Source organism: Salvelinus sp. IW2-2015, linkage group LG23, assembly GCF_002910315.2.
Source record: "Salvelinus sp. IW2-2015 linkage group LG23, ASM291031v2, whole genome shotgun sequence".
Taxonomy (NCBI): Eukaryota; Metazoa; Chordata; class Actinopteri; order Salmoniformes; family Salmonidae; genus Salvelinus; species Salvelinus sp. IW2-2015.
In genome coordinates this window covers 29,904,901-29,918,807 of record NC_036863.1, presented here as the reverse complement: position 1 = coordinate 29,918,807, position 13,907 = coordinate 29,904,901, and the positions used below count along the sequence as shown (strand labels likewise).

General features: G+C 42.9%; 1 protein-coding gene and 1 long non-coding RNA gene across 4 annotated transcripts; one reads left to right on the top strand and one right to left on the bottom strand.

Annotated features, from left to right (window-relative positions):
* Nucleotides 1-4,215: 4,215 nt before the first annotated feature.
* Nucleotides 4,216-5,934, bottom strand: LOC111950853 (uncharacterized). The gene is made up of 4 exons (XR_002875536.3): nucleotides 5,850-5,934; nucleotides 5,055-5,125; nucleotides 4,520-4,604; nucleotides 4,216-4,425 (listed from the first exon to the last, which is right to left on the bottom strand). It is a non-coding gene; the product is annotated as an uncharacterized lncRNA (long non-coding RNA).
* Nucleotides 5,935-5,945: 11 nt separating this feature from the next.
* Nucleotides 5,946-13,589, top strand: LOC111950852 (RING finger protein 214). 3 transcript variants are annotated; one of them, XM_023968763.1, is made up of 15 exons: nucleotides 5,946-6,195; nucleotides 6,312-6,486; nucleotides 6,582-6,641; nucleotides 6,889-7,029; nucleotides 8,686-8,819; nucleotides 8,967-9,035; nucleotides 9,172-9,268; nucleotides 9,432-9,520; nucleotides 9,628-9,718; nucleotides 9,824-9,919; nucleotides 10,024-10,358; nucleotides 11,752-11,869; nucleotides 12,211-12,360; nucleotides 12,488-12,589; nucleotides 12,810-13,589. In XM_023968763.1, the coding sequence occupies exons 1-15, from the start codon at nucleotides 6,149-6,151 to the stop codon at nucleotides 12,870-12,872; spliced, it is 1,767 nt and encodes a 588-aa protein (XP_023824531.1). In that variant the 5' UTR covers nucleotides 5,946-6,148; the 3' UTR covers nucleotides 12,873-13,589. The 3 variants fall into 3 exon arrangements, with proteins under 3 accessions (XP_023824531.1, XP_023824532.1, XP_070290609.1); XM_070434508.1 differs by having other exon boundaries at nucleotides 5,947-6,195; nucleotides 10,087-10,358; XM_023968764.2 differs by lacking the exon at nucleotides 12,211-12,360.
* Nucleotides 13,590-13,907: the final 318 nt, after the last annotated feature.

Below are 13,907 nucleotides of genomic sequence, written 5' to 3'. Positions count from 1 at the left end.
CAGAATGGAGGGGAGTGGGGGTTTATTCAATTGCCTACGAATTCTCAGAAGGCAGCCAGCCCTTCGGCCCCACTTTCTCCACCTCCTCTTCACACAGATAACGGGGATCGGGGCCTGTTCCCGAGGAAGCAGTATATCCTTCGCTTTTTTTATCGTCAGAGTCGTGAAAGAAAAAAAAGGATTCTGATAGTCCGTGGTGAGTAATCGTAGTCATGATGTCTAGAAGTTATTTTCGGTCATAAGAGACGGTAGCGGCAACATTATGTACAAAATAAGTAAAAAAAGAAGTGTGCCAACCAGGTTAGCCTACACGCCAATCGCTTTTGGGAACAGGCAGAAAAAGTTAACGTCAATCCACGGAAGCAAAAAGGACAATGTCAGAGTTTAATTCAATACGAGAAAAGTAATGAAATGGAGAGTTGAAAATTAAGAGAAGAAATTACCAGAAAAGTAGGCTAATATGTTTTGGAAAGATTTGGTGAAGTGGTAAAAGAGGATGATTGTGAGGTGCTATACAAATTCGAGAGTCGCAAGACGGGACTTCAAATAGGGAAGTTCAAGGGAACTGTAGCAGCCTACTTTCAGATGGGTTAAATGGAAACTGAAATATTGACAATGACTGTAGGTCTATAACGTCTCACATAGCCTTAAGCATTTCTAAAAGTATACACCAAATGTAGGAAAAATGTACTCTGAAATAGGAGTAGAGAAATATGATTTATTTATTTCAGCATCTTGAGAGAATGTGAATGCTCAGTTATGCTGAACAAAAATATAAAACGCAACATGCAACAATTAAAAATATTTTACTGAGTTACAGTTCATATAAGGAAATCAGTCGATTGAAATAAATTCATTAGGCCCTAATCTATGGATTTCACATGACTGGGCAGGGTGCAGCCATGGGTATGCCTGGGAGGACATAGGCCCACCCACTTTTTCCCCCACAAAAGGGCTTTATTACAGACAGAAATACTCCTCAGCACCCCCTAGATGGATTATCTTGGCAAAGGAGAAATTCTCACTATCTGGGATGTAAACAAACTTGTGCACAACATTTGAGAGAAATAAGCTCATGAAACYTTGGACCGACACTTTATATGTTGTGTTTATATTTTTGTTCAGTGTAGATACCGTCTGTAGAGGTGCTATCTTTATCATGACATCATCAGATATGGCTTGGTCACCAGGGAAACAGCAAACAACAGTAAGCAAAGCAGTCAGTGTCGGCTCCTCCTCTACATCTCCTTCATCTCTTCCTTCCCCTCTCTGGAGATCACTATCAGCATTTATTTTAGCCTATCACAGTAGAACCCCCCCCAAATGTATTTCTTCTGAAAACTACCTACAGTATGTCAATAATTTACATCTGATTTGTGGTCAAAAGATCTATATTCCATGTCAATCATTGTACGCCTATATCCTAAGCATATACTGTAGGCCTATCTACCCACAGACAGTAGGCTATAACAGTGTTTTTCCCAATATTTAGTTAAGACACATTTTCCCAGAAGTGTTAGAACCGGGGAATGTGAAATAACATGAAACTAGCCAGAGAGGACACGAGAAGTTTTACTCTGCCCAAAATCTGTCCATGAACATATTTGTATGTAGGTCAATGACAGTGTTGAATTTGGTCAACAAAAATTATATTTGTAGAGATTATGATTTTCATAGTCTAGGTCAGGACATGAGATTAGCACTGGAGTCAGGTGGTGTAAGGAGTGCCTGGCTGTCTATCAATCACTTGTTCATGGACAGCAGTGTAAGTGTTCACTATGGTTCATTCATTTTAAACAGAAGTCAGAGAAAATAAATGATTGACAATATGCCCTCTAGTGGCTGTGAGGTTTGCTAGTTTCTTTTACGCCTGCTACGTTAGGTCAGAAAGGGAGAGGCGAAGCGAGACGTTTTACTCAGCCCAAAATCTGTCCACGAAAATAAGCCCATGAAGTGAGGATTTTTTGTATGGAGTTCAATGAGTGTCGAATGTGGTCAACAATAAAAAAAATACTTGCTAATTTCCTACGTGAGGCCTATTTGATTAAATATAAGTTTCGTAATTGTTTGGTTGTTACGAATGCACTGATATAAGTGGACGCACGTGGCATTTTGGCAACTGTATTGTTGTCATAGAGAAGATAGAGGGCTCATACTGGATATAAACCACTTTAGGTATGGACATTGCCATTGATAGCTTCCACAATTTTTAAGGAGTCTACTTGGTGGGTATTCTTATGCGTTGGGAGCAATCAGCCAATGAAAAAGAAAATGTATTACTTGAAAATTGAGGGCCTCAATGGCGCTGCCTATGCTGTCACAGACGCTATAGTATAATGGCACCGATACAAAGTTGTATGTATCTCTATGGCCTGTTGTTCACACGTGTATCTGCCCTCTCATTGGCTAGAATGGTCCCACCTGATCTATCCTCCTACTGCCTGCCTTCCATCTTTGAGGACATGTATTTCCTTTGTTAGTGTGGTCACTTGACTATCTTGTCAATAGACAATATTTGGTTAGGTTAGCTGTAGATATGCCATGTTCAAATGCATGTTGAAACTATGAGACGCTGAAATTTCCGACTTGCTGATTCGTTGAACGTGACACGTGTATAATGACAACTAGTTAGCAAGTCGAACATTTCCGAGTTTCCTTGTTCTGACTACCACTTGAACGCGGAATTAGATACTAGACTTAGTGTTGTAGTCATCCAGGGCCCTGTTTCAGAAAGCGGGTTTAGTGAAAACTCAGTTAGTTGACTCAGAGTTGAAGGAAACTGAGTTTTCTGTTTCACAAAGCTAGTACAGCTTAACTCTGAGTCAGTTACTATGGCAACATACTCTGGGAAGCTAACCTGCTCCCTGTAAGGTTTTCGACTAACCCTGAGTTTCTCCTCCTCTTTAGCTAAAGCCTGCAGGAGGTGTCATACATGGTGTGTCCTTTTCTTGAAGAGCTAGTTGATATTGAAGCACAAACACTGCAGAAATCACCGTAAGGAGAGGGTGATCAGACCCTGCTTGGATAATTTATCATTCCCTGATGATTATCTGTTTGAGTGTTTCTGTACAATCGATCATTCATCTGAACAATATTCTCAGCCCTCATGTTGTTAATTTGACACATCGTAGACATGCTCTCAGTTCTGAACAAATTCTTTGTGTTGCACTTTGTTTTTTTGCCGACGGGAGTTTTCTATATGACATCGGTGACGCTGAGCATATTTCCAAGGCTGTCAGGCTGTCACACATGTGACTCTTGCAATGAAACATTTACTGTACACTTTTGTGGTGTTCACAAGTCACAGACCCACAAGAATCAACAAAGAAGAATTCCACAGAATTGCAGGTATCAGTCTAAGCAATAATTWATTTATTTAGTATGAAGCTTTGAGACATGAAGCACTAATCAGTTAATTTTATATATTTTAGGGTTTCCAGATGTGATTGGCTGCATAGATGGCACTCATATTCCTATCACAGCTCCTTCAGTAAATGAAGGAGATTATGTGAATAGGAAGTCTTTCCACAGCATTAATGTGCAGGTAGGCCTAAATAGTAGCCTTTCGCATTCCAAATGAGAGATACTTCACAATACAGCTACTGCAGCTAATTACTGTTCTGCACTGTGAAGATCATATGTGATGCAGCCCACATCATCAGCAACATGGAAGCAAAGTGGCCTGGGTCTGTGCATGACTCGCAAATTTTTCATGAGTGTACACGGAGTTATATATAGCTATATCCTATTATAATCAATATTTTSTTTCTTTCTATTGCAACTAAAAATTAACTGTATCCTCGTATTATCATAGGAGAGTTCGATGGTTACCTGCTCGGTGACAGAGGGTACCCATGCCAGCTCTATTTGCTGAGCCCTTACCCTGATCCTGAGCACGGCCCACAGCAACGTTATAACTTGGCTCACTGCAGGACACGAGCCAGGGTAGAGATGACCATTGGTATGCTCAAGGCCCAGTTCCAGTGCCTTCGTAGGCTCAGGGTCACCCCAGAAAGGGCATGTGACCTCATGTGTGATTCTCCACAATATTACCACAATTAGAGTAGAACAATGTCCTACTCAACCAGTGAACGATCCTGACCACCCCGCTGACACACAAGAGACAGTCAGAGACACAATATGCTACCATCATTTCTGATTGACCCATCACCTCCCCAATGTCAAATAAAGACAATATGCCTTTCTTTTTATGAAGTCTTCTTTATTTCCTGCAAGTACAAATGCAGTACAGTAGTTATTTTTTATGTTGTTCAAACAAGTAAAATCATCCACCTCACCCACAAAAGCTGATGTTCCAGCAGTTGTATTTCTATTTTGCATCTGCAGCCTTATGTGGTCAATTTCTAAATTACATTTTTCAATTTGTTTCTCTAAGGACGCCTTGTACAGCTGCTTCACAGGGAGCTATAGGAACACAAAAAAATGACATTGAATTTCACAGTGCCAGGTCTACTTAGTTTCATTCTAAGTCATGGGCCAATGCTGAACAACATCTTACTGAGGTAAATGGTGCTGTGGAAGTGGATGGACCCCCCTCTTCCTCATTGTAAATTCCAGCATTGCTGTTAGAGAAAAAGAAGGTTCTAGAAGAAAAAGAAACGCACACCTATTTAGGCGAGGTGCTGGCTAGCGGAGTAGGGGTTGGGTCAGATGAGCTTCCTACACAGATGCCTTCAGCAATAGGTCGCCCCCTGTTTTGACTGAGGGCCATCTACTCAGCCTCTGTGGTGTTGGACCCTCACCTGTTTTTCATCCCTCAGACTTGTTCTATTGGCTATAGTGGAAGTCAAATTTGAACATGTCCAGTAAGCACAAATTTGGAGACTTGCAAAAAGGCATTTAGGTGTTACTTTCAATAGACAATATGAAATAGTGGCAGTGTTGGGATGGCTGAAAAATTTACTTTTTTTGTTTAGGCAATTTCACTAACTACTTAAATATATCACATGTTGAATGTAGCCACTGAATGCTGTTTAATTAGGTAGGGTAGGCTAAACAACATCACAATTGCTTGTAATGAAATGATACCTTACCTGTTTGAAGTATATTTTTATATTTCATCTTCAGTTGCTGCCAAGTACGTTTTGTGCCTGTTGGGTTGCACCTGCATAAATATTAACACACACACACACACACACACACACACACACACACACACACACACACACACACACTATATATAAAATGTTGAATAAGTGGAACACCCGAGATAAAATTTCCTTTTTTTCAATTAATACTCATGCATTGACTCGGTCAGCAATTTTCTGCCACGCCAGCTCACGTTCTTTTGCTGCTGCTACTGTATTGTTTTTTTTCTTAAATATAAACTCATTCTGCATACGCATTCATTCATATTTCTAACTCCACTGGGGAGAAGTAGGAGGTTCAAGCCCTTTTTTCTCCTGTTGCCTTGATGAATCATGTTATTTGTGTTCCATTGATGAGGGCTTTTTATCTCCTCATGCACATGCTTTACTCAGGGTTAACTTAACAATTAGTTCAATCAACTCTGAGTTATCACCTGTTCTGAAACTGAAAACTCTTGAGTTTGACAGCTCAGAGTTAGTCAACCCAGAGTTCAGGTTTAAACTCAGAGTTTGTTAAACCTGCTTTCTGAAACAGGGCCCAGGATATGGATTCCATCAGTGGTCTACCAACTACCAATAAATACATTAAATGCATCCTATGCCATTTTCACATGTAGGCCTAACACTTTTTACTATGACACTTCTGTAGTGGTCATGTAGGAATTACAATTGACATCATTTGAAGCTACATTATTTGTCTACCAATCATACCATGTTTGCATACCTTCACGATGAACTCACCTCTCTCTGGACAACATGAATCACAAGCATGTCAAACATAATGAATAAACTAATGTGGACGGCGCTCGCGCAAGCGTAGCAATGATCTGCGTCTGTTTACCCGGAAGTGCACGTCATCAAACGTGCAATGTTTATAATTTTCCAACATGGGATGAGGAAACAGACAATTCAAAATATGAATTGGCCGTTTTTGATGACTACTAAAATGTACATTGTCATTTAAGTTTCAGTTTCCTAACAAGCTTACCGCTGTTTCATTTTCATTTGAAGTCGAAGAAACTAACTAACTAACGCTAACGATGGACGACATCGACTGGGGATTGGCGCTGGAGGAGGACATGGCGCGGTAAGTGCAGTGAGTGTTATCGTAGGGGCTGTTGTTTATGAGGAGTGGGTGATGACATGCTGGTATATCAAGAGCAGAGTACCTCACGAAATATTTACCCTAGCTCTGTCTCCCAGCGAAACCTCCGCCACGGGAAACCCTGAGCAGCAATACAACCCCTGGTCCAACCAGTCCAACCCCTGGTCCGAGCCTGGCTACACCTCGGAATCTGTAGGGGAGCTGGACAAGCTGGCCTCGGGAGATGGACACCATGTCACTCACAAGAAGAAGCAGGAGGGCCAAGGCGTTCAGGTAGTATACGTTGGTATAGAACAGCAGTCATTTACCGAAAGTGAATCGTGAGCATATGTGACAGCAAGTAATCCTAAGTGTTTTGTATCTTGCAGACAGACGCCTGGACAGCAGACAAAGATGTTAACACAGATCTGGATTGGGAGTCACTGATGGTAATGTGTTCACTCTGGGTGCATACCTGGGGCATGGGGCAATTATTGTGGTAACACACACACAACTTCTATCTGTGTGTCATAGACGTTGTCAACCTCTTTCATTTTTACTCTTACATTTCGCCTCTCTCTTTCTCCTCTTTCCTCCCTCCCTCACTCTCTTTTTCCTATCTTTCCTCCCTTCCTATTTTTCTCAACCCTCTCTCTCTCTCACGCTCTTTCTCCTCTCTTTTCTCTCTCTCTCTAGCGGTCAGTGGATGAGTACAGCACCCACCTGGCCATGCAGTATGAGGAGCTGATGAAGCACCAGGAGGAGGATGAGGCTGATCATGGCAGCCAAGTAGACAGCCTGGTGCAGAAGAAGGATGAGGGGGTCCACCAGCAGCAGGTCTGTTCACACACACACGTCTCTGTGCTGTAGGCTACATACAGTGCATTCGGAAAGTATTCAGACCCCTTGACTTTTTCCACATTTTGTGTTACAGCCTTATTCTAAAATGTATTAAGTAAATACAAATGATCAATTTACACACAGTACCCCATAATGACAAAGCGATAACAGGTTTTCAGAAATGTTTGCAAATGTATTAAAAATAAAAAACAGATACCTTATTTACATAAATATTCAGACCATTTGCTATGACATTCAAAATTTAGCACAGGTGCATCCTGTTTCCATTGATCATCATTGAGATGTTTCTACAACTTGATTGGAGTCCACCTGTGGTAAATTAAATTGATTGGACATGATTTGGAAAGGCATACACCTGTCTATATAAAGTCCCACAGTTGACAGTGCATGTCAGAGCAAAAACCAAGCCATGAGGTTGAAGGAATTGTCTGTTGACCTCCGAGACAGGATTGTGTCAAAGCACAGATCTGGGGAATGGTACCAAAAAAGGTCTGCAGCATTGAAGGTCCCCAAGAACACACTGGCCTCCATCATTCTTAAATGGAAGAAGTTTGGAACCACCAAGACTCTTCCTAGAGCTGGCCGTCCAGCCAAAATGAGCAATCGGGGGAGAAGGGCCTTGGTCAGGGAGGTGACCAAGGACCCGATGGTCACTGCAAAGCTCCAGAGTTTCTCTGTGGAGATGGGAGAACCTTCCAGAAGGACAACCATCTCTGCAGCTCTCCACCAATCAGGCCTTATGGTAGAGTGTCTAGACGGAAGCCACTCCTCAGTAAAAGGTACATGACAGCCCGCTTGGTGTTTGCCAAAAGGCACCTAAAGAATCTCAGATCATAAGAAACAAGATGCTCTGGTCTGATGAAACCAAGATTTAACTTGTTGCCCTGAATGCCAAGTGTCACGTCTGGAGGAAACCTGGCACCATCCCTAAGGTGAAGCATGGTGGTGGCAGCGTCATGCTGTGGAGATGTTTTTCAGGGACTGGGAGACTAGTTAGGATTGAGAAAAAGATGAACGGAGCAAAGTACAGAGTGATCCTTGATGTAAAGCTCAGGACCTCAGACTGGGGCGAAGGTTCACCTTCCAACAAGACAACACAGGAGTGGCTTCGGGACAAGTCTCAATGTCCTTGAGGGGCCTAGCCAGAGCCCGGACTTGAACCCGATCGAATATCTCTGGAGAGACCTGAAAATAGCTGTGCAGCGATGCTCCCCATCCAACCTGACAGAGCTTGAGAGGATCTGCAGAGAAGAATGGGAGAAACTTAAATACAGGTGTGCCAAGCTTGTAGCGTCATACCCAAGAAGACTAGAGGCTGTAATTGCTGCCAAAGGTGCTTCAACAAAGTACTGAGTGAAGGGTCTGAATACTTATGTAAATGTGATATTTCTGTTTTTTTTTAATATAAATGTATAAATATTTAAACTGTTTTTGCTTTGTCATTATGGGGTATTGTGTGTAGATTGATTAGGGGATAAAACAATTGAATCCATTTCAGAATAAGGCTGTAACGTAACAAAATGTGGGAAAAGTAAAGCTGTCTGAACACTTTCCGAATGCACTGTATAAGCCTAATTGTGTCATTACGTCTTTGGGCTTATAACCTGTGAGTGACAACATTAATATTTTTAGGCGCTGATGGACAAAATTGAGTCCCTGCATGTGAAGCTTCAGCTGAACTGCTGCAAGACCACCCGCAAGAACTTTGCGGTCAAGAAGCAGGAGCTCAGCGTGGAGAAAAGCAAAATGGAGGAGGAGAGGAACAGGTAGAGATATTGAGAAGAAGGTGGAAAAGGAGAAATTGGGGAAAGCCCTTTGAGGTGTGTGACAGACGGTAGGCTAGGTGGTGGCCACCAACAGAACTGTGACAAGATGTCCTGTCAGCCATGTTCCTCTGTCTGTCCCTCTACCAGACTGTCTCAGGAGCTGAAGGAGACCACCAGGAAGCTGGCTTTGCTGATAGAGGAGCAGAACCAGGAAAAGTAAGACTACTGAGCCACACTCCTACACTTCATATAACCTAACCATAGACAACATATCATATACATTATCATGCTACACAACACATCTTGTCCACAATATAATGCTATACAACACACCTACTGTGCTCATCTATAGGCTTATGTGGGAGCGGGAGCTAGCAGACTTGAACACTGAGATGGAGCGGCTACAGAAAGAGTCAGAGGAGGCCACCCAGACAGCTCTACGGGATGAGGTCAGTTTCTGTCCATATTTATCATCTCTACATCAGTCAACCATCACAACCCTATGACACTGAATGTTCACTCTGATTCACCTATCCACATGTCGCCATGGAGTTTGATTTGAAGACAATCAGGGATTAACCCTGATTTGTATTCTGATTTATGTTCAAACAGATTGCAGCTCTGGAAATGCAGAGAGATGTGACCATGTCTGAGGTGGACGACTGGCTGAAAGAGGCTGACCAATATATAAACACACTTGGGTACTGTACTGAGCATGACCTTATGACTAAAGCTGGATATTGTCTGTATATTGTAACTTCTCCCTGTGCTGTGCTTCAGTGATTGGTTGTGTTCCCTCTGTCTGCAGATTAGACCCCTCCCAACAGCAGAACATGCACCACAGGCTGGAGTGGGAGAATAATGTGGCTGTGGTTCACAGCAGTTTGGCGGGACTGCAGGTGAGGGACAAGAGGGATGGTAGACCACTGCCTCTCACTGGATAAATGTAGGCTTTATGAACATGACTATTTTGAACATGACTTGTCTCTCTTTCTCTCGCTCAGAATCAGTTCAAGGAGCACCTTCACCTGCTGCAAAAGGGCCAACCGATGGAAAGCCTCCCTGGAGTCACATTACCACACTTACCCCAAGTCCCCACGGTCTGTGTGTGATACATGTGTGTAGTTGATTCTGACGAAGACAGTCGATGCCAGTGATTAATGTGCATACTGTATCTGTTGTTAATGGAACCATTCCTCTGCAGGTGGACTTGGTGATGAGTCCGATGATGTACGCTCCACCCCTCCCCCCCTTTCAACATTTCCAGATGGGCCCTCCTAAAGCCATGGGGATGACCTTCCCACCCCAGCAGCACCACCATGCTGCTTTCACAGCCCCAGCCAGAGTAACCCCCCCACCTGCCCCCTCCTCCACTCCCCCTGCCTCCGCTCTAGCCCAGCACCCAGCCGCCCCACCTGTCTCCCAGTCCACCACTACCATGGCCTACGCCCAGTCCCTGCCCTCCAATAACCCCCCCGCTGCTGGCAAACTGGACAATCTGCTGAAGAGACTGGGAGACAGATTTCCACAGTGCAACAGGTGAGATCAAAGTCTGTCACTTACTCTGAATGTACTGGTCAGTAAAAGATCTTGCAGACTATAATCAATACGGAGTGGCTGCGGTTCCAGTTTTTCCGTAACCTGACTTGCCGTGGCTATTGATACAGAGATTACGTAGCTGATGCACACTCTGCTTCTGCTCGATTTCAGGTAATTTTTTCAGGAGGTGTGTTAGGCTACATGCAGCTATCATGTTGTACACAGAATACATGAGCGACATGTTCGTACAAACMTTTTTGTCTGTTGTATATTTAGGCAAGCATATCAAACAAAAGCAAGACATACAGGCAGTAAAAATAGTGATTATTTTCTCATTATCATTGCAAACATTGGCTAGTTCTTTTTTCAGCAACTCTCGCTACGATAAGGCAGCATAACTATGAAGATAATCATCAGAAATCGTAGGCAGTCTAAAGCGGTAGTTAGGAATAATAGCGTGTTGGGCGACGCTAAACAAACCCATTGTCAGACTCTGGTTTCCGGTCCGGATACACATGCTCGGGTTGCCTAGAACGTTCGGCGGCCCAGAGGTGGAACCGATGGGTACGTGCTTCTGCACCTGCATTGCTTGCTGTTTGGGGTTTTAAGCTGGGTTTCTGTACATCATTTTGAGATATCAGCTGATGTAAGAAGGCTTTATAAATATATTTGATGCATGATCGTTGAGAAGCCAAGTAGCAGTTAGTAGGACTGTGGTTAAAACGCACATCATTTTTGGCCCCAACGCAAAACTCAAGTGGAGAGTTGCATTGTTTTTTCAGGAGCTCTGGCTAGTGGCTACGAAATGGCAGCAACTATAAAAATGTTCCTACATTATCACACACAACGCTGATTGTTTTTGCTCCGTTGCAATGTGTAGGGACTAGGGCTGACCTCAATTATTTGACTGGTCGATTGTTTGATCGATAGGCTGTTCGTCGACCAAGATTTTTTTTTATTTTTTTAGTTGAGCAGTAGCAAATATATAAAAAAAAATTATGGCACACGAGACACCTGTCTTATTCCGCCCATCTCAGTGAACTAATCCATTGCGGAGGCAGAGACCGCGGGGATGGTACAGTCAAAGAAGGGGAGTGTGGCTGCACAATGCACTTCTCTCTCCAGAATGCACTCTCTCCCACCAATTTGTGCACATTCAATGTTTCATAACTTTATTGTATGAATTGTTTGCATTTGATTGTTAGTGTATATCAATTCTCCATTACATATATCACCAGTAGTACATTTACCGCTAATTCCTATAACACGTGCGCAGAACGTGATCCGGATCCTTACCTTTGACAAAGTTTTCCGGGAGTGGACGAAAACTCGGTATTGGCAGCCATGGTCTCATTCTTTCAGTTTACCTCCCTCTCTCTCCCTCTCCCTCCAGAACCCAGCTTATGTCAGTTCTGCAGCAGATTAAGAATTCTCGGGGCACCATGGCTGGCATGTCTATTGATGACGTCACAAAGCAGGTGGCACAGAGACTGGCACAAAATGAGAAACCGGTAGGACAGTCATTAACACTCACACTGAGACATACACACTTAGGGAGCACACACCAACACAGTCTAAACCAGGGTTCCCCAACAGGCCTCCACACAATAGTCTTTTTTTTTGGGTGCATTTTGCTTATGTGATCATATACAAATGTAAGCAAGGTTTGAAGTGAATGTTTTAATTCAAATATTATATCTGTTTGGTCTTCTTGCAGTCAATCTGCAGTCATAAATTATTTACAATTATGGTCCGGCCCCCCTACCCATCCGCTCAAGAAAAAATTGGCCCGCGTCTGAATCTAGTTGATGATCCCTGGTCTAAACCTTAACCTAACCCTTATCCTCTAAAGGCTCCAGGGCCTATCAGGCCTCCCTCTGCAGACAGGGGCATTCCTGGCCACCCAGGCCCAATCCAGCGCCCTCCAGGCCCCATCCAGAGGCCCACACATCCCCCTCAGAGACCTGCAGTGGCCCAGGTCTTCCAGACCAGGCCCCCACAGGTACAAACCACTACCAACCTGCAGAGGGCACTAACAACCATAGTTTGAGAATTTTAGACTTGGGTGACGAGATGTACATAACTCATGTGTGTTTGCCTATTGATGTACTACTTGTCTCTCTCGCCAGCCTGTGGCTGTCAGTAATCGTAAGCTGTGCTTGATGTGCCAGAAACACTTGGAAGCAGACAGCCAGCACCCCATGAGCTGCGCACACACTGTACATAAGGATGTAAGTCCTACACTAAAAAAACACTTATATTACTGCAAATTGCACAGTGTTGATGAGGAGGTGAGGCCTACCCTAAGACTTCCTCATATTGTACACAATACTGGGCACAATAAGATGATGCTTCATTTTACATTGCTATAACCCTGACTCTACATTCTTAAACTAGTGAGGCACTTTTAGCTGATGGAAAGCTGATGATTTGCCTCTGTCTGTGTTTCAGTGCATCAGTGTCTGGCTGCAGTCGAGCAAGTACAATGCCTGTCCCTTCTGTCCAGCAAAGTGAAAGGAGTAGCAGATAAGACCGAACGGAGAACACAACAGAAGACATGAAGGGAAAGAGGAACACTGATAACGTTCTGGTCAGCTTCACAGAACTGAAGTGGGAGATGGTGGAATATAACGTACACAGAGCAGTCATGGTGACGTATTACTATTCACCTATGTGACACAATAAACAGAAGTCATTCATATTATTCATCCCTATATCTATAGTTGACTTTATGTAAATAATTTAGTACATCTTGTTAAAACAACTGCAGTGACAATCTGGCACCGACCAGACCTTTATTTTCTCACTTTTTTTAACATTCCTGATTTAACCCATAGGGATATCATGTTTGTTATGTATGCCCTTTTGAACAAGCAGTGTGTTTCTTGTCAAATATACCTCTGATACCCTTTGACATAATTATATCAACTGTTACATGTATGTTATTTTATAAGTATGTTATTTCTAACTACCAAGCATTTTCTATGTTTATAATGTTTCTAACTTCCACGATTCTGTGTAAAATGTTTTTTTCTATTTCTAAAAATACACTAAAGTGTTATGTTAATAAGTGCCTTACTAAAAGTCACATGAATTATGACTCATTGAACTTAACTTGTTTGAATGAGCAGGAAATACTTCAGTGGAAGGGAAATGGCAATAACTATTTGGACTTGTTTAATTAACATATGTGATGAAAGAGAACGATAAAATAAAACCATTACACCAGTATTTTGGGGACCTTTTGTATTTCATTGACAAGATGTCATCTCTGGAGTAAAGATCCAAGAGCAATATGTTATCAGGTACACCAAGTTTCTTTCACCAAGCATGACACTGACACAGGCCATGTTCATGTGGATGGAATCACACTGAAGATGGCCACTACGTGGAGACAATCTACAGATAGTGTGTGCGAGTCTCTGTGAGGAGAGTGTGTGTTACACAGTTGAGGGGAGGGGAAATCCTATCTGACCAGGATCCGAGGTTTTTATGCCTTCATGGCCGAGGAGACGGTATCATAGAAGGTCATGAACCTGCTCTTCAGGT

Coding starts and splice junctions, on each gene's coding strand:
- LOC111950852 (XM_023968763.1), top strand. CDS start 6,149: ATGGACGACATCGACTGGGGATTGGCGCTGGAGGAGGACATGGCGCG. Junction 7,030..8,685: donor AGGGGGTCCACCAGCAGCAG/GTCTGTTCACAC, acceptor TAATATTTTTAG/GCGCTGATGGACAAAATTGA. Junction 9,719..9,823: donor GCAGTTTGGCGGGACTGCAG/GTGAGGGACAAG, acceptor TCTCTCGCTCAG/AATCAGTTCAAGGAGCACCT.